This window comes from Orussus abietinus, unplaced genomic scaffold (genome assembly GCF_000612105.2).
Source record: "Orussus abietinus isolate OABI.00-Male unplaced genomic scaffold, Oabi_2.0 scaffold7, whole genome shotgun sequence".
NCBI lineage: Eukaryota > Metazoa > Arthropoda > Insecta > Hymenoptera > Orussidae > Orussus > Orussus abietinus.
Window position 1 is genome coordinate 1,702,834 of NW_019394453.1, and position 17,296 is coordinate 1,720,129.

Here is a 17,296-nt window from a genome sequence, read left to right on the forward strand (position 1 = left end):
TTAGGGATATAATGCTCGCTCGGTCAGAACAGTTTCTTGCATCCTTCCGCTCCTGCGGCACTTTCGCTCTTCGCTTTGAAGAAATTGCACCGCGGAGATATTTAATGACATAATTTGAAGCCTCTCCTCGGAAAGATCCTGCCGATGGCCTCGTAGAATTATCCGTGACGGACATTCGGTCTGCTGGGATCGAATGGCTCCAACTCTCCTGCACTTTATCCCTGTTAAATACTCGTACCCACTCCTGAAATCTCGATCCTTACTGTATATAACTCTGTAGCGTCTCGCTCGAATTCAACGCGTTTCCCGCATCACTCAACGTTACGAGTTTCTTCATATATGCATCTCAGGTGGATTATTGATAGTAAAATAACGTGTGGATGAAGGAAAGTCAAAAGGACAACCTGACGAAGCATGGGCTACTTGGCTATGCATTCTCATTGGCTCCAACTGTCCTGCACGTTATACCTATTAAATGTATGTATATATGTATTTGAGGTGGATTGTTCATAGTAAAACGGGTGGATGAAGGAAAATCAAAAGGATAACCTGACGAAGCATGGGCTACTTGGGTATGCGTTCTCTTCTCCTCTTGGTGTGGGTACTAAAGGGTTGAATAAGTATGCAGGGAATGCAACCTTGAATCTGGAATCTCGTGTAATGCTTGAGGTGTATGGATGTGCGTGTCCCCGTGTACCGTAAAAATTAAACGGTTTAACGATTACGTGCACACGCAGGGAAGGGAGTCCAGTTATGTCTGGACAAACCTGAAAAGAGTCGCTTATACGTTAATAACTGGAGCAGAATTGTGTAACCCAGTGGGTGGCCGCCTTTCTCCGACAGGACACCGGATTAGCTGTGTGTCTTTGCACACGCAATACAGTTATTTCGTGCCAATGAGTACGACGTAATACGTGGCCTTACGCACACACTTTTTAGATATTTATATATAATTCACACCCAGAGCTCTCGACTTGGACGTCCCACTTTATGCAACGTGGAAATTCATACGTGATCGAGATGATTGCCGATTCCTAACTCTAATTCTGTCGATGGAAAAATAGAAGCAAAGAATATCAACGCCGATATGCCATTATTTGTCGCGTTTATTATAGCTAATGTCGTTACATTACATTATCCTAACTAATGTAAAAAAAAACTGATACTTGCCGAGTATCGTTGAAAGAGAAACTCAGTAATACGTGCATTAAATCATGCGATGCTCGATGATAGTGTTGCATCGTACCAGTACTCTTCTCTCGTAGCGAAATTTTGAAGCTTTCGGTACTCGTACGAGATTCCTTTGTTCGTAGAGAAGAATGTAACAATTCGAGTGAAGCTTCTCTTTCCTTCAGTCATGCGTCGACGGAAAGGACTCAAGGCACCGACTTTGTTAGGATTCATGCTCTGGTGATATTTCGCCTACTGTTTGAGATCTTTTTTGGTCTCCTTGTTTTTAATGTCTATGACGATCTAAGAAATAAAGGAACAGTTACTTTCTCCGTTCAATAAGATTTGTTACTTGTTTACCTTTCCTGGTGTTTTCAACTCGGCAACTGTTTCTAAAGCATCATTTATACTGGACAGTCCGATGATTAGGGAACGCTCCGGACTTATTAGGCCTTCTTCCAAGAACTGTAACACGTCCTCGCCATATTGTCTACGTAATGGAAATTTAGAAATTGGCTTAATAACACTTTCTTCATCACCAATTTGTAAAAAGACTGCAAGACGTACCGATACAACATGTGATCTTTCTGTCTGTACTTCTGCAAACTGATACCGCTTAAACTGAACGATTCCTTCTCTGGCTCGAGCTGAGGATCAACTTCTGTCACAGCGACACCGGCCACTATCACGCGCCCTTCGTGACAGATACTATAATTAAATCGTCACCTTACCTTAATCGTAACATAGTTTCGAATCCAACAATTCCTTATAAATTTCTAGATATTTCCCTTAAAATATGTGGATGAAATAGTACGCCACACTTTGTTTACAAGTTTACAAAAATAATGTTAGCTGATGAAGATTATTTGTGAACATGTCTAGCATGCTACCTACAGGTGGAGCGTTAATGTGCCACAGTACCTTCTCGAGATAAATGCTGAACTACAACAGCAAAGTTGTCATTCCGTAACATATCCGTTAACAAAGACTTCGACTTGTAGATGTCGGTGAAACTAAAATAACAGAGACGAATCCTTTTCTTGTTTTCCAATAGCCTGGCACAAATTAACGCTATCCGAAGAGTGATCTTACCGATCTAGTACCTTCTTGAATTGTGCACCTTCGGCATCGGCGAAAATAGATTTTATGTTTCTTTCTGCAGCAACTACTGAAATGTGCTTCATTAATTTTTTATCATTGTATTTAAGTGCTGCATGAGCCCCTCTCTCACGGACCAAAGTTGCCAGATCTTCTGTGGCACATACGCCTATCACCTACATTACATTCATTTTGTTTCACAACAGAAAATAACTGTCTGCTAAGTGGGTAAAATCTATTAAATGTTTGAGATTAAATGACCAAACCTTAGCCCTAAATACATTTGCAGCAAGATCAGCTGCTGCCAGACCAATACTTCCTACACCAACATTTATTAAAATCATATCCTCTTCTTCAAGATCAGCATGTTTTTCTAATCCAATTAATGATGTAATATAATTTTCAAGTGAACAGACAGCATCTAGCATCTTCACGTTGGATGGTATTTTCCACACGTCCTGCCAAAGTATAAAATTATTATTAAGTAATACAGGTTACATGAATATCGTTTGTATTTATAACAATTACTCCAATTTCTGCTATACACCGATCAGCAAGTCCACCAAATCGTTCCTTATTCAGCACAGCCACCTTATCACCAACCTTGTAACTATTCTTTGAAGCATCATCGCCAAGTTCGACTATCTCACCTACCACTTCGAAACCCAAAACAAATGGTGGATTTTGTGTGCATTTATGTAAATTTTTACTTATCAATACATCTATTCCATTTAAAGCGCAATAATGTACATCAACAAGAACCTATAAAATGATAAAATTGATATAATATATTACAACCCCATGTAAGTAAATAATTATGGTTCATACAAACCTCGTTCGATTTTAATATTTTAGGTTGTTGAATGGTTTCGACAGTTAGTGCAGAACCAAATTGTTTTAAGACTGCCGCACTCATAGTATCTGATGCAGGAGTAGATGTAGCTCTTTCTGAACGGTCTTTAACTGACGGCGTATTTTCTCCAGTATCGGTAGCTCTTGTGGTGTCCGTAACTCTCGTAGTACTCGTAGCTCCGTTAGCAACAGTTCTGACTACGAGCTGCAGACTTCTACATGTTCGAAAACATGAAAAAATTCGCCGACTCACAGGTAAAGACATTGTTGAATGACGACCAAAACCTAAATTCATAAAGCCGCTACTGTAAAACCTATTATTACAGAAACTTAAATTTAAATCGAATGTCGCGAAGTACCTTCTAAAAGATCCTATGCTAATTATCATTAACTCTCGTCAGTGCGTATTAAACTATTTCAGTGATTACTATATAAATCACGATGGAAATAAATTAATATTCCGGCTCCAGTATTAGTATTTTTTAGTAATATCAAAGAATAGCAAAAAACTAGATTGCTCATATACCATATTTTACTACAATCAGCGAGTTACTGACACCTAGCGGTTTTCAGCTAAAACTGTTCCATAGTTAGCACGGACACGCTCCTCTTTGCAAGCAAATTCAGAACAGAGATAAGTTCAGAAGTAACTGGACATATCCTACAAATGTTAATAACTACAAAATATGGACCATACCACTACTACTGTAACGAGCCACTCGCACTCGGGAAACATGCTGCCATCGATGGCGCATTATCCAAGTTCCTTACTACGCGGGTAGATTCGAGACCAAGTCGTCACTACACTCTAATCACAGTTCATGGTGAAAAAATGGCGGTCGCAATATTTGAATTCATGTTGGCAACATTGTTTAGATATAATTTCTTAACCGACAATTCTTAATTTTTATGCGTCAAAGATGGTTTAACGAGGAAATGATCATTTATTGAGTACATTGAGAGAGAATTATATGAACACTAGGTCGTTATAGAATATATAATTTGGGTTACTTATAATACAAATGATAGTAAATAAAAATGTATCATAAGGTAATTAGAACATATCAGAGGAAGAAGCCCGGCAAGCAAGAGTGTAGCACTTTGAAACATAACCCAGTAACTCCAGTTCTTAATCCTATTAATATTAATCCCATAAAAGGTAAAGAAAGTGATGGATCTAAAGTAGAAAATGGGAATCATGATCATACGCTGGATTACGATCCATTTGATACCACCTTTGACAGACTCATCAAAGAAATTAAGTAAATGTTTTATAAATATTTTGCTGTGTACAATGTTGTAGCATTTCTTGTAATTATTTATCTTTATGCAGGGCTGCACCACTACCTATAACAGAAAGCTCCAACCAATCATGGTATGACAGTAGTTCCAATGATTTAACTGAAGATGATTCGTCTCGAAACATAAATCCCAAAAGATACAATAAAGTTAACGGTGTATTTAGTTGTGATCAGCAACCAACAGTTTTACAAGAATTCAGTTTTAACATTATTAAAAAGGAGCGTAAGCAACGGAAAGTTAATATCACGAAAGAAAATGTTAAGTCTGAGGGAAAAGATACAATCGTACCTAAACTTACTAGAGCAAAAAGGAAGTGCATTCCAGTAGTATTAAATGACTGTGATGATAGTTCAATTCATCCACCATGCCTTACTAAGAAAAGGGTTTTAAAAAAGAAAAAATACTTTACGGCAAAATTACAAAAGACTGAGTCTTGTGATAATTTACATATGCATTCTGAAGTATCTGATTATATTGCTGATAATGTAAAAAAAAATGACGTCATTAGTGATGCAAATACAAAAAATAAAGTTACCAGTAAGAAAAAGAATATTAAGGCAACCTCAAAAGGAAAAAGAAACGGTGTACGTAATAAGACAAAGAAACAGCAGATAGAAAATAATTCTGTTACAAATGACATTTTAATAAATAATCCAGAAATAATTACTGATTGCAAAAGTCAGTTTTGTGTTGAACCTCAATTATTATTGGATAAATCAAAACCATCGAGATCTGATGAAGTAGATTTATTCTGTCAAAATGATATTAAGTTAAAGGAAACTAAAACAGTTGATCCAAATGTCTGTGATCCTTCTGTAATGTGTAGCACACCTTTTTCTAGACACAAAAATTTGTCGGCACTATTTTCTCTGTCACCTATCACTCCTATTGATAAAACAAAAATTCAGATATCAACATTATGCCCAGAAAATAAAAATGATGTCAAGTGTTCAACATTCAAAAATACAGATTCTTATTGTTCCGTTATTGCGAATCATTCACTGAGAAGAACACCCACTGATCTGATACAACCGCTGGATTTTCCAAATACATTGGAATCAAAGATTATAAATGAGATTCCCATTTCAGTGAAACAAAACAGTGATCCTAAACTAAAAAACACACAAAATTTCCACAAAACAAGTGATAATTATGAAGTATCCAAAATTGATCAGGTATCGATATCTTCTTCACCTCAAATAAATGGCTTAATAGATCTGTCAGACAAACCGAAGCCATCCAATTGCAACCTAAATAAGAAGAAAAATGTACCTACGTTATCTTCACAGATATCACATATCAACATGCAGTCAGCTGCAGTAAATGACATAACAAGTGAAGAGTTAAAACAGCAGGAGAAAAACCTGTTGAGAATTTCTGCAGACAGTGGTAGATCTGTTTCCATGTTCAGTTACGTAGAGTCAAAATTTGACAATCATAAGTTAGGGTCACCAGAAAAACCTGAAGAAACAAAATTACAAGAACAATCGTTGCAAATCCAGCAAATTAATACACCAGATATATTGCATCCTCCTATGTCAGATATTAGTCAGGAATTATTAACACATGAATCAATGGAACCAAATTATAGACTCAGAAATGATACAACTCAGTTTTCTGTAAATAACAATACATCTGGATATGATTGTAAAGATCTCATGATGAAAGGTATCAAAGAAGCGAGTAATTCTAAGACATCTGAAAGAAAGGGAGATCTCTCGGATGAAGTAGCTATTCTGTCAGAAAAAGAGTCAAGTGTTCAATTAACAGAACCCGTTACAGCATCGAACAAAGAAACTGAAATATCAATCGATAAATCAAGAATTCAGCAAGTGTCAACGACAGAGGAATTTGACGACCTAAATGACGTTACTCATGATATTTGCAGTGAAACAAGTTTATCGATCAATAATACTCAAAACAGTAACATCCAGACAGATGCAAATTCACAGGATATGCACAGTCAAAATGTACAATCACAAATTAGTGAAATAGAAAATATTGATCATAATACTTCTACTGAAATAAGTCTACAAACTGAGGAAAGCCAAAATGTTGAAAAACAGGCAGATGGTATTAGTTATGAAGCTGATGTAAGTTTACAAAAAGATAAAACTCAAAATCATGAATCAGATATCAACTATAAAGAGACACCCAGAAGCCTTAATCCATATGTTTCATTATCACGTTTAAAAAATCGTAATAAAGTCACAGAATTCAACGAAAGCTCAAGATCTTGCAGAATTTGTACAGATATAGATACCACTGCAAACAAAATAAATATAAGTGCAAAATTGTCTATTAAGGAACCATATGTACTTTTAACATGCTTAAACGAACAGTCAGATGCTGTGCATTTGCCAACAATTACGTATAGAAGACCAAAAAGAGGTGCTAGAAGGAAAACGGAATTAACATTAATTTCAGAAAGTGTAATTGAAGAAAAGATAAATCCCACAGAAATAAATGAGCCTACTAGAGAAAAATACAGCAGATCAAGTAAATCAGGAAAAAAAGTGAATTTTGCAGACATTTCTACAAATACTGTTCCTCACTGTGATGCTGTTGATTCAGTAAACACAGTAAGCAATTCAAGCTCGGACAAATTACTCTTCCTCGCACCAGGAAAATCTTGGGCGAGATCCTTGTCCATTCTTAACAGAGTTCACAACAAAGATGACATCGAAGCACAATCCAGAGGTAAAGGCAAGAAATGGAGAGAAAGTGTTCTGTCGATCCTAGAAATGCAACGTCAAGGTAATTGTGTTATTTTGTTGTATGTCATCTGATTCATATATCAAGATTCATATATTAAGATATATTAAGTTTTGTGTCAATATTATTGTTCTTCCAAGGTTTTAACTCTCATAAGTTCAGAGTGAAGGTAGGCAAATTTCTAAACAAGAGAATAAATGAATGCCACCAGTCGAACAAACAAAATTTCATCCCGACAAGACTTAACCAAAACATTTTGTTTCCTTTACCTTTTTCAATTAGAAAACCTTTACCTCATGGTTTATACTCCACTTTATTCTTTGAAATCATACTTTTGAGATATATCTTGCATTTAAATAATTTTTTTAAGAAAATATGGAAAATGAGAAACATGCAAATGTGTGTTACTACTAGGTCGTTTTGTTCAGTAAATGGGTAAATAGTTGGTGTTAACTACTCTCTTATTAATTTTCTAATTAGTTGTTCCAAAGTACTGGAGATTTAAATAAATATCAAGAAACTTCATATTGCAGGCGCAATCCAAAGTTGCATCAAACCTAATGAAGATGACAAGGATTCACGGTCGCTCTACAAAGTACTTGACAAGTCACAATGTACACGTTATTCCAAGGAACACACAAATTTCTATTCCACAAGTCCTGGTCGATTCGTAAGACGTATTTCAGTCCGAGTTGTGCCAGACAGCAAGCTTGACCACATCAAAGATCCCCCATTCCTTGAAGCGTATGGAATTTCACCTATTAATTCAGAGAAACGGGAAAGCTCCACTATATTGTCTCCTGCAATATGTAAGTACAAAAAAATTCATGCATCATATTTTATTAGATATTATATTGACATAACCATCTGTGAATTTTAAAGATAACACTCGAATCACTAATATGTATTAAATATATTTCAGCACTTTACAAGAACTCCTTCGTTGATGTTGACTGCAATAATGTGAGTAACAAGAGCAACGAAAAAGGAACAATATACACTGCTAAGGAGGTTGTACTGCAAAGATGCAACCAAGATGATTATCTGCCATTTTCCCAGTGTTTCCCTGACTCGTCAGTATCACTAACAGTATCACGAATGCTATAAAACTATAAAACTTTAATATGATATGTGGTCAATCTCTTTGCCAGGTTCCTGGAACAGTGTCGAAAGATTGGTGAAGGTGTATACGGTGAAGTTTTTCTTCATGACGATGGAGAGAAAAAATCGGTGATTAAAATAATACCGATAGAGGGTACTAAGTTAGTGAACGGTGAGCCTCAGAAGCGTTTTGATGAAATATTATCAGAAATCGTTATTGCCAAGTGAGTTTTAAATAGTCTACCTTCTCAGCTGTGGAAGATCTAAAACAAACACCTTGACGATTTTGCACTCTTAGGGAGCTGCATGATCTTAGGTTCAACAATGAGTGTAATACCAGTGGATTTGTTGAAGTGAAAAGTATTAAGTGCATTAATGGAAAATATCCTAAAAAACTAGTGCAATTATGGCAAGCCTATGACGAGAGTAAGAATTCTGATAATGACTGTCCATCGATGTTTGATGAGGACCAATTATACATCGCACTGGAGCTTGGCAATGGTGGTCAAGATTTGGAGGCTTTCGTTTTTCACAACGCAGTTCAATCTCATGCCATATTTATACAGGTGTTATATTCTTGCGCTTAAAGTGTATTTCTATTTGTTTTTTTTAATATTCTAAGTTTTCATTTGGCTCTTTTTTCAGGCTGCACTTGCACTGGCAGTTGCGGAACAAGCTCTTGAATTCGAGCACAGAGATTTGCACTGGGGAAACATTTTGATCTCTCCCACTGAGGAGCAACATATTCACTACAGGCTTAACGATGCAGAAATTAATTGTCCCAGTAAAGGAGTTAAGGTAAAACTATGTCAAGTTATTAACAACGACGCTAAACATTGGGGTTAGTTTAGACTAAGAAGGTGAACATTTTTTTATTGAAGGTAGCGATTATTGACTTCACCCTGTCAAGAATGTCTTGTCGTGGATGTTGCATATTTAACGATCTTGCACTGGATCCTACTCTGTTCATGGCTCAGGGAGAATATCAATTCGAAATTTATAGATTAATGCGTGATAAAATCAAGTGAGTACTACACCATTTACATGATGCCCAGTGATTACGATCTTCATTGAATTTCTTAAACCTGTCGAAATTACAGAAATGACTGGCAAAAGTTCGAGCCCTACACTAACATATTATGGCTCCACTACATATTAGATAAAATGATCACTGCAGCTAGATATAAAAAAGAAACGACGAAGGTGCACAAAACTGCTATCTCAAAGTTAAAAGTGCTGAAGGATGCAGTGCAAAACTATAAAAGTGCTTATGACTTTGTTACTAACTGTGTTAAGATCCCAAACTTGGGAATACGATGTTCAACCACGTCGACTGTTACATCGGTCTAAGTGAAAATGAAAACAGAGAAGTTAACACTAATCAAACAAAGAATGTTATATTTATTTTTACGGAACAAATTTCGCGGTGTATGAATTTCTCTCCCGTATTTATACAAAATGACAAAACACCGTTTAATAAATTTATATTCCTTTTGGTTATTTGCGTATAAGAGCTTTGTTTTTATGACCATGGTACAATTTGTGTTCACCTATTTAAACTGGATTCGCTTGACAAACAGTTTCTAGAAGATGTATTGATGAAGTTGAAGGAGATGAAGATTTTTCTTCCTCTTCCACTGCACAGTGACAACATTCACAACTCTCAGAATGATTGATCCCAGAAATCAGTGATTCGTCTTTACCAATAAATATTATAAATTAAGTGTTGTCATTAAGAAACGCGTGTAAAAGAAGTTTCTAAATTACCTTCATTTTCTGTGCAAGAACAACTGCAGTCATTGGCATGCTCGGTACAAGATTCTCGTCTTGAAGAAGTATCAGAATGTGTGATACTCGGTTGTTTTAGACTCTCATCATATATGCACACCCCACACACGCATAATTCTCGCGTGAAGGTGGAAATAGAGGAAATAGAGGATCCCAAAGAATTCATAGCTTTATCCTCTTGACAAACACAGCACACACATTGGAAAGGGTGTCCTTTCTGGAGCTAATTTCCATACACGTTGCTTTACCAAAGCCTTCGATCACACTTTTCACTATTTCACATACAAGTCTACCTCCTTAGCCTACCTTGGATCTTCTTCGTTGAATTGGTACTGGAGCAACATACTTGAAGTTTACTTTTGGCTTAGCCATTCCTTTGAATTTATTTTTTATATAAGGGAGTTTCAGTGGTTGCGGGAACCCATAGTCAGGAACTTCGTAGTACAAATGTTTATAACGATCTGCAGGATAATGAGCAAAGTACCACTTTGTGTCGACTTTGTACGGTTTTACGTCCAAGTTCTCTTGTTGCAACACACCTGACACAAGCATTCGTTGGACAATCTAAAAACCCAATTACATATTTAAATTTATACAGCACTGTTGAAAAAATTCCAATATTTTACTTGAGCCGTATCATGGCCGAGGCAATTTCCAAATATTTGCAAGTGACGCATTTGATAAACTTTCTTTAGTGAATTCAATATATCCACTGCTCCTGTGTCAGTAATTCGATTGTAGGAAATATCGAGTATTCTGATTTTTGAGAATGGCAAGCTGAAGCTCAATGACCTGTTTTAAAGAAATAAGTCAAATTCCTATGAACTGAAATTAATTAAACGATCTCCACGTACCTGGCACCATAATTGGTTATAATATTGTGACCCAGGAAAAGTCCTCGCAAAGACGGTTTCTTGGCAAGCCAGTTACTAAGTACATCTGCTCCATGATCTCCGATGTTGTTATTACTTAGATCCAGTAAATGCAGCGTTTCATTACGTGTTCCATCGATCAGCATAACCTCGATATCATGGCAGGAGAATCCATATTTCTGAAGGTGTAACTCCACTAAACTTCTGTTATACTGTGCAGAAATTTGTAAAATTTCGTAAGGTGATATTATTCAATTGATAGTCAGCCATTACTCGAAGCATGGCACCAATCTTCTCAGCAAAGTCAGATGTGTCAATGAAATACATGTGTGCTGGATTTGGTCGACTAATATTTAAGATCTTCAGAGTTTCATTGTAGACATCCTGGTTCCATGACATTACAGTTGTAAACCACACTAAACTCGATGTACTTTGATCAATTTCTGCAACATCCAAATGTCGCAGGTATGGATTTCTCAACAAAGTCAACGCCAGCTGTTTTGCACTCTAAAACACACATTCTCACTGAATCTTCTATATCTAAAAAATAATGATCTGTCCAGTTATCAATATTGATTCATAGTTACTTCAGCTTTAATTTTGTTTCCATTCAACCTAAGGATCTTTAATCGTAGCCCCCCGATACAACACAAATGATTAATCCCTGGCCCACAAATGTCATTATTTTGAACATCGAGTTCCACTATATTATTATATTCCTGGAACAAATAATTGTAAGAATATCCAGTTCCTGACGAGTATCTTAGTCTGCACTAAAAGGTTTACTTTTATGTGATCGATGAGATTTATGAAACCAGCACACCGAATCCTATTGTACGGTAACCTAAGAGACACTACATCTTGGTTGCTCCGCAGGAAAATTGTCAAATGAGGGATATCCCAATCTTCAAAACGCCTCCTACAATTAAAGAAATTTATTTCAGGGATATTATTAAAATGACTAAGTTTAATTTTAAATTATTCTTGTACCTAACCTTATTCTGGGCAGTAAATCGTTTCCGTGCAAAGTTAATCTCCTCGTGCCATCATATCGCTTTTCACAAAAACACGAAAAGAAAAGGCTGTTCATTTCCATTTCAGCATTGTTGGATAAAAACCGTTTAGGAATGTCCGGTAAAATCGCATAGTTTCTATCGTTGTAAAAATACGGACACTCATTCGTTTCCCAATGCATCAAAGTATTTAATTTACTTTCTTCTTCATCACCTTCTTTGTAGCAGATTTCAGAAACTGAAGTGTCGATTATTAAATTGCGATACACATCGAGCTTTATTTTTTCTTTCCTAATTCGTCGAGATGTTTGCTTAGCCTTGATTTGATCAGAGTTTTTCTGACGCAGAGCTTTATCGTTATTTAGAAACTCCTTTGCCATTTCGTCAATAGAAATCTGCAGTGTCGAAGTCATGATTGATTTTATCAATTGACAGGTATGTAATCTGCTTCCGACATTTAAAATCTTTATAACAGTTGACTGTTAATTACAGAAATTTCATTTGAGGAACAAATGATGGAAAACCACACCCTGGGTAGACCGATACAATTCATCAATCTATCAATAAAATAATCAGTCACAGTCATTATATGTACAAAGTTTACTTCTGATTTCTTTTATACTAGCACTTCGCTCTTGCGCGTGGCGAGACTGTAACTACATATTTACACTATTCGCTTACATATAACTTTCAATCGCAAAGATAACGATTCAACACACAGCCTTGAAGATTTAAGTAATTCAACACGAATAGCGTACGATCTAAAACGCAAATCGAGTAAAGAAGTTTTAAGTTTCTCGCGCGCCAATAAACACATTCGAGCGTGAGTACATCGTTCGACTTTTCATCGGTTCCCCTGAATTTCGACTGCATTAACATTTTTCTTAGAACGAATATAAGACTAGAAATTATTAAACATGTTAATCAAATAACAGAGCTAAAAATAAAACGAATCCCAAATCCTTGTTGAGGTTAAAGGCACTCGAGTAACAAAAGAATGGCTGCATGCATGAAATATAAACGACTGAACGAACGTTATAATAATCTACCTAAAATTTGCATTGAATAATCTTTCGTGGAACAAGATAGCAACCTTCGATATGTATCCGCAATGTTATAAAAAGTGAAAGCAGAAGCAAGACTGCAGAGAAAAGAGTTCATTTTTTCGCTGCAGAAACCTTAAAGGATGAACTTTATGATTCGTTACTCTTGCGACACAGCCGTTAACCCGAATTAATTACTTCAACTTTCGACTAAGATTTAACGAGAGCAAGGGACGATGTCCACTTCCCGATGTTATCCGTAGCATAAACGTGCTTCGAACGATCTAATATGTTTATGAAAACCTTAAGCGTTATTTTGTATCCACTTAAAGCCATCTCTGACGTTACCGAGAGTGACTCTACCGAGGAAACTAGCGATCAGCTGATATTCCGGCATTGTGCGACGTCCACAGGAACGCGTTGACATTGTCCTGTTGTAAGTTTGCGGTCCACTGTGCCCACGCTTCTCTTTCTCGTAAAGTGTTTCAGGCTGATTCAACGTAATCACGTGTCCTTCGCAGAGAACTTTTGTGGTCAAGCACAGAAGCCACTGCAGAATCTACAAATCGTTACCCAATATGACGAATTAACATACGTAACTACTTAACCTTCTCCGTGAGAAAAATTCCGTTTCATGCAATCAACCACAAAGGGAATTTAAACACTTCCTAGAATTATTCCTACCTCATTACTGGACGGAATTTTACCCTCGTTCCGGAACCACGAGCTCGGGGCCCAAAGATAGAGTTGCATTATCGTAGCTGCCATTTCTGCACTGAGCCGCTGAAGAGATGATACAAAGTAAACATAGTATTCCTGATCGAGGTTATGAAGAAAGGTTAAAAAGAATTTTGTAACCTACTCTGTAAAGGCTTCGGCTCAACATATTTTTAACCACCGCAGCTATGATTAGTGGAACGGACTCAGGAAGTGGCGGAAGTGCGGCCTCATCGTAATTGTAATTTTTCAGCGGTGCACTTTCAGTACCGTCTCCATAAAATGGATTCTTTAAGCCGAATATCTCATATGCTATCGTTCCTACAGTCCATAGATCAGCCTTGGTGTAATTAATGCTAGTGAAAGGACCTGGTTCTGCAGTTACCACTTCCGGTGCCATAAGGGCAGCATTGCCACCTTTGTCGATGTCATGTGTATTATAAGGTAAGTACAAGCCGTGAGTTTTATCTGCGAGGCAGCAACCAAAATCCGTGATAACCAAGGAAGGACAATTATCGGACTCCTCGGAAAGATCAAGGAGGATATTGTCACTTTTAAGATCCCTGTTGAACGTTGCAAAGATGTATTAAGTGTACGTGCATACATACCATACATACAGAATTTAGAGTGATCCGATCCAGTCACTTGACACTCGTGATCATGTTAAAACAAGTATCTTTATAGCACGAGTCGACTTACCTGTGTGCAATACCGTGACTGCTCAAGTGGGCCACTCCCTCCAACAGTTGAGCCAGCAATAAGATCGATTCTCTTGTGTTCACTTCTCGGTTTGCCATATACTGTTTCAAAGTAACATCATACCTGAAATTAAATAAAATGACCACCTTAAGTTCAAATTCTAACACATAAGACATAACTGGATGGCCAAAGTCGTTCATACCTTTTCATCAAAAGGAATAAACTCATATTTCTGCCAGACCCATCTGGGTTGATTCGTGTAGGCAAAGCATCTGGATACATTCGCGATGAACCAGGCAGAGAAGGCACTCTGTCGGCGAAAACGTAATACATCGCAACAATATTCGGATGAGGTGGTAACGATCTTCTACTATTAGCCATCTTTTGCTCCCATTCAGCTAACTCTTCATTCTGATATTGCTTTCTGGCTGGTACAGTTTCTCGATACATGGCTCTCAAGATTGCAAAAGCGTTCGATTCGACATCGTAATTGAACATCATTTTAATGGCCAAAGGGAAAGAAAATAGTCCAGAGGTTTTATCATCCAATGTTACCTCCTGGTTCTCTGAGTACTGATTAGAATCCTTTAAACGTGCCGCATAAACTACTGCGGAGCAACCTTTAGCTATGATCGGACCTATTACAAAGTCCTTTAAGGTTGCAGGGTTACCTTCATTCATGGTCCTTTCGTAATTCTTGTCGTTACACGGTTTGTTCCACCGCACCTTCGATACAGCCTCCTGCATTAATATAGACATGTATGATATAGACGCAGACAATGAACATTGAGATTTCTTTGAAATACTAACCCTGATTTCCCAACAGACACCTTCCAATTCATCTTCCTTTGTAAGAATCCCAGTACCAGAAGCCAATGATACTCCAACGAGTGCAAAGAACGGTGCAGAATCGCCAAACAAAAGACGACTGGCTGCACGTCTTCGCAGATCTGCAGCGAGGCTGTTTGTCACTCGTTTTAAGATATTATCAACAAACAGGCGTCGAGCTTGGGCTCCAAAGAAGCTAAGATGACCTGTGTTCTTTGCGACATTGCTGCCACCCTCGGGCAACGGGCCCTGGGACCTTCCTATAATTAACAATCACAAATCCTTGAAATTATATAAACGAGCTTCTTCTCCCATGATCATAGCTTCATAAAACCCCAACAATATTCCGCACCTTCACCAGGCTTCTCCTCAAGCCATTTCCAAAACTACGTTTGCAAGCTGCTTAATTCCAAAATGTACAAAATTGAAATAAAAACTAATTTTCATAGGAAGAAGAACAGAGCATAACTGCCACACACGTTAAAAGTGAAATTTTTAAGTTGTAGAATTATTAGACATCAATTATTCTTCTAGTCCTATCATTCTTACTTCACTTCAAACGTCAATATTTAACTAACAGAATAGCTGAAGCTAACAAAACCTTTTTCACAAATTGTCTCGATGCTACACTCAAAGGTAGATATAAATAGTAACAATCTATAAAAATGAATTCCACGCAAGTTTTGTCAATACCAAAAGCACAAAGCTGATGTAAACAGTAATTAAGTCCAAACAAAAGGCTTTTTACATTCTGATTCAGATAATAATATACAAACTTACAGGTACTACCGTGTGATAAACAATTTCAGTTCAAAAATCTGAAAACGTTTATTCCATACAAAAACAACAAACTGTCCGCAAACTCCGAGGTAATACATAGCTTACACTAGTCTATAGTGACGCATCGTCGAGACGTTACGTCTCACGGACATCATGTTTATATATGTCACCCAAAGGACAGCCCTCGGTTAAATGCGTACAGACACGTTCGATCGATATAACAAAAGTAACGAAGATGTAACAAAAGTAATTACCTGCTTGCGCAACGTGTATTTTGCCGAACGGGCTCCCGGGATTGTAGCTATTGTACCTATGTTCCGGATTTCTGACAGAGCGTAGAAGGACCCGACCATTTTGTATGAGACGGTAGGCAGCCGTCCGTATAGACATCTCTCCGTAATCCTGGGCCGGGAGAGCCCAGCGGGCCAAGGACTCACCCCAGAGGAGCGACCTGAAGGCGGCGAGCAGCTCCGCCGACAAGACCTCGACGTCGACCCGAGATGCACGCATGAACTCGCATCAACGCGCCCTAACCTAGCAAGACCCGCAAACCTTAACCCGAGCCTGTTCGACCCCTCGACGAGTCGATCCGTTCCGATATCTCGAGACTGTCGCGAACGTGCGCATCGCTCGTCCACGAGACTGCTATCCCCTCTAGAGTCACGTCGCGTCACGTCGAGTTACGTCGAAGATTAAGATAGATCGAGACGGTAGCGAGTCGATTTACATATAGTTGCATATAGTCCATGAGAATGGATCTTCTGGATCAATTCCGATCGATATAAAACAGCTGATCTAGTATCAAGGGTAATACGCAGATGGTTAGTTTATTGTCAGATGCCGACAGGTTTATAAGAACTGACGCACGGTGCCATCTTGCGGGAATCGACGCGTACTATTAACATTGAAATTAGAGTTCTAAACGCGGTAAGTTACGTTAGGAACGATGAGAAATTCCCGGTAACTTATCGGTTATTTCTCCAAAGCTTTTTTATCGAGAAATTAAGAGAATTTAAATTTTTACGACAGAGCGAACGAGAGGTTCCAATTAGCTATAGAGAAACATCGGTGAGGGGGAATTTCCGTTGTACGTTCTCAGTAACCAATAAAAACTTTTCATTCGCTTTGTTGCGCAACCCTCCTCGGTAACTTACGGTATGTTTCACAGTTACCTTCTGCAATTTTATGTTACCGGAAATTTTCGAACTTTACGTACTGTCATCTTACGGGTAAACTGCTAACTAAACCAACGCTCTGGCGCCATCCAACACCTAACAGCTCAAACAGATACATTTTCTGACAGATTGTAAACTTCTTT

General features: G+C 37.6%; 4 protein-coding genes across 6 annotated transcripts; 1 reads left to right on the plus strand and 3 right to left on the minus strand.

The window, feature by feature from the left end:
* Positions 1-1,088: 1,088 nt before the first annotated feature.
* On the minus strand, positions 1,089-3,606 carry LOC105704005 (quinone oxidoreductase-like protein 2). Of its 2 annotated transcripts, none has more exons than XM_012432833.1 (9): positions 3,480-3,606; positions 3,101-3,405; positions 2,872-3,030; positions 2,535-2,726; positions 2,263-2,444; positions 2,092-2,183; positions 1,738-1,864; positions 1,531-1,660; positions 1,089-1,473 (listed from the first exon to the last, which is right to left on the minus strand). In XM_012432833.1, the coding sequence occupies exons 2-9, from the start codon at positions 3,383-3,385 to the stop codon at positions 1,423-1,425; spliced, it is 1,218 nt and encodes a 405-aa protein (XP_012288256.1). In that variant the 5' UTR covers positions 3,386-3,405; positions 3,480-3,606; the 3' UTR covers positions 1,089-1,422. The 2 variants fall into 2 exon arrangements, with proteins under 2 accessions (XP_012288256.1, XP_012288255.1); XM_012432832.1 differs by having other exon boundaries at positions 2,797-3,030.
* A 429-nt stretch (positions 3,607-4,035) lies between these two features.
* On the plus strand, positions 4,036-9,727 carry LOC105704105. 2 transcript variants are annotated; one of them, XM_012433050.2, is made up of 9 exons: positions 4,036-4,382; positions 4,454-7,179; positions 7,671-7,946; positions 8,060-8,210; positions 8,289-8,462; positions 8,537-8,804; positions 8,884-9,036; positions 9,120-9,262; positions 9,339-9,727. In XM_012433050.2, exons 1-9 carry the CDS (start codon positions 4,159-4,161, stop codon positions 9,586-9,588), a joined length of 4,365 nt encoding a protein of 1,454 aa, XP_012288473.1. In that variant the 5' UTR covers positions 4,036-4,158; the 3' UTR covers positions 9,589-9,727. The 2 variants fall into 2 exon arrangements, with proteins under 2 accessions (XP_012288473.1, XP_012288474.1); XM_012433051.1 differs by lacking the exons at positions 8,884-9,036; positions 9,120-9,262; positions 9,339-9,727 and having other exon boundaries at positions 8,289-8,410; positions 8,537-8,716.
* A 38-nt stretch (positions 9,728-9,765) lies between these two features.
* LOC105704107 lies at positions 9,766-12,345 on the minus strand. Its single transcript, XM_023432398.1, has 9 exons — positions 11,894-12,345; positions 11,685-11,817; positions 11,486-11,617; positions 11,172-11,405; positions 10,881-11,110; positions 10,653-10,818; positions 10,333-10,590; positions 10,006-10,249; positions 9,766-9,935 (listed from the first exon to the last, which is right to left on the minus strand). The coding sequence occupies exons 1-9, from the start codon at positions 12,322-12,324 to the stop codon at positions 9,793-9,795; spliced, it is 1,971 nt and encodes a 656-aa protein (XP_023288166.1). The 5' UTR covers positions 12,325-12,345; the 3' UTR covers positions 9,766-9,792.
* A 151-nt stretch (positions 12,346-12,496) lies between these two features.
* Positions 12,497-16,664, minus strand: LOC105704106 (serine/threonine-protein kinase PINK1, mitochondrial). Its single transcript, XM_012433052.2, has 7 exons — positions 16,233-16,664; positions 15,181-15,458; positions 14,573-15,111; positions 14,371-14,493; positions 13,817-14,234; positions 13,639-13,737; positions 12,497-13,513 (listed from the first exon to the last, which is right to left on the minus strand). The coding sequence occupies exons 1-7, from the start codon at positions 16,486-16,488 to the stop codon at positions 13,259-13,261; spliced, it is 1,968 nt and encodes a 655-aa protein (XP_012288475.1). The 5' UTR covers positions 16,489-16,664; the 3' UTR covers positions 12,497-13,258.
* Positions 16,665-17,296: the final 632 nt, after the last annotated feature.

Coding starts and splice junctions, on each gene's coding strand:
- LOC105704005 (XM_012432832.1), bottom strand. CDS start 3,385: ATGTCTTTACCTGTGAGTCGGCGAATTTTTTCATGTTTTCGAACATGT. Junction 3,031..3,100: donor AAATATTAAAATCGAACGAG/GTTTGTATGAAC, acceptor ATCATTTTATAG/GTTCTTGTTGATGTACATTA. Junction 2,445..2,534: donor CAAATGTATTTAGGGCTAAG/GTTTGGTCATTT, acceptor AATGTAATGTAG/GTGATAGGCGTATGTGCCAC.
- LOC105704105 (XM_012433050.2), top strand. CDS start 4,159: ATGTATCATAAGGTAATTAGAACATATCAGAGGAAGAAGCCCGGCAAG. Junction 7,180..7,670: donor CCTAGAAATGCAACGTCAAG/GTAATTGTGTTA, acceptor TTCATATTGCAG/GCGCAATCCAAAGTTGCATC. Junction 9,037..9,119: donor GTCCCAGTAAAGGAGTTAAG/GTAAAACTATGT, acceptor TTTTTATTGAAG/GTAGCGATTATTGACTTCAC.
- LOC105704107 (XM_023432398.1), bottom strand. CDS start 12,324: ATGACTTCGACACTGCAGATTTCTATTGACGAAATGGCAAAGGAGTTT. Junction 11,111..11,171: donor AGATTGGTGCCATGCTTCGA/GTAATGGCTGAC, acceptor ATTTCTGCACAG/TATAACAGAAGTTTAGTGGA. Junction 10,591..10,652: donor TCGGCCATGATACGGCTCAA/GTAAAATATTGG, acceptor TTGGGTTTTTAG/ATTGTCCAACGAATGCTTGT.
- LOC105704106 (XM_012433052.2), bottom strand. CDS start 16,488: ATGCGTGCATCTCGGGTCGACGTCGAGGTCTTGTCGGCGGAGCTGCTC. Junction 14,235..14,370: donor AGTCACGGTATTGCACACAG/GTAAGTCGACTC, acceptor AACGTTCAACAG/GGATCTTAAAAGTGACAATA. Junction 13,738..13,816: donor TGAGCCGAAGCCTTTACAGA/GTAGGTTACAAA, acceptor TCATCTCTTCAG/CGGCTCAGTGCAGAAATGGC.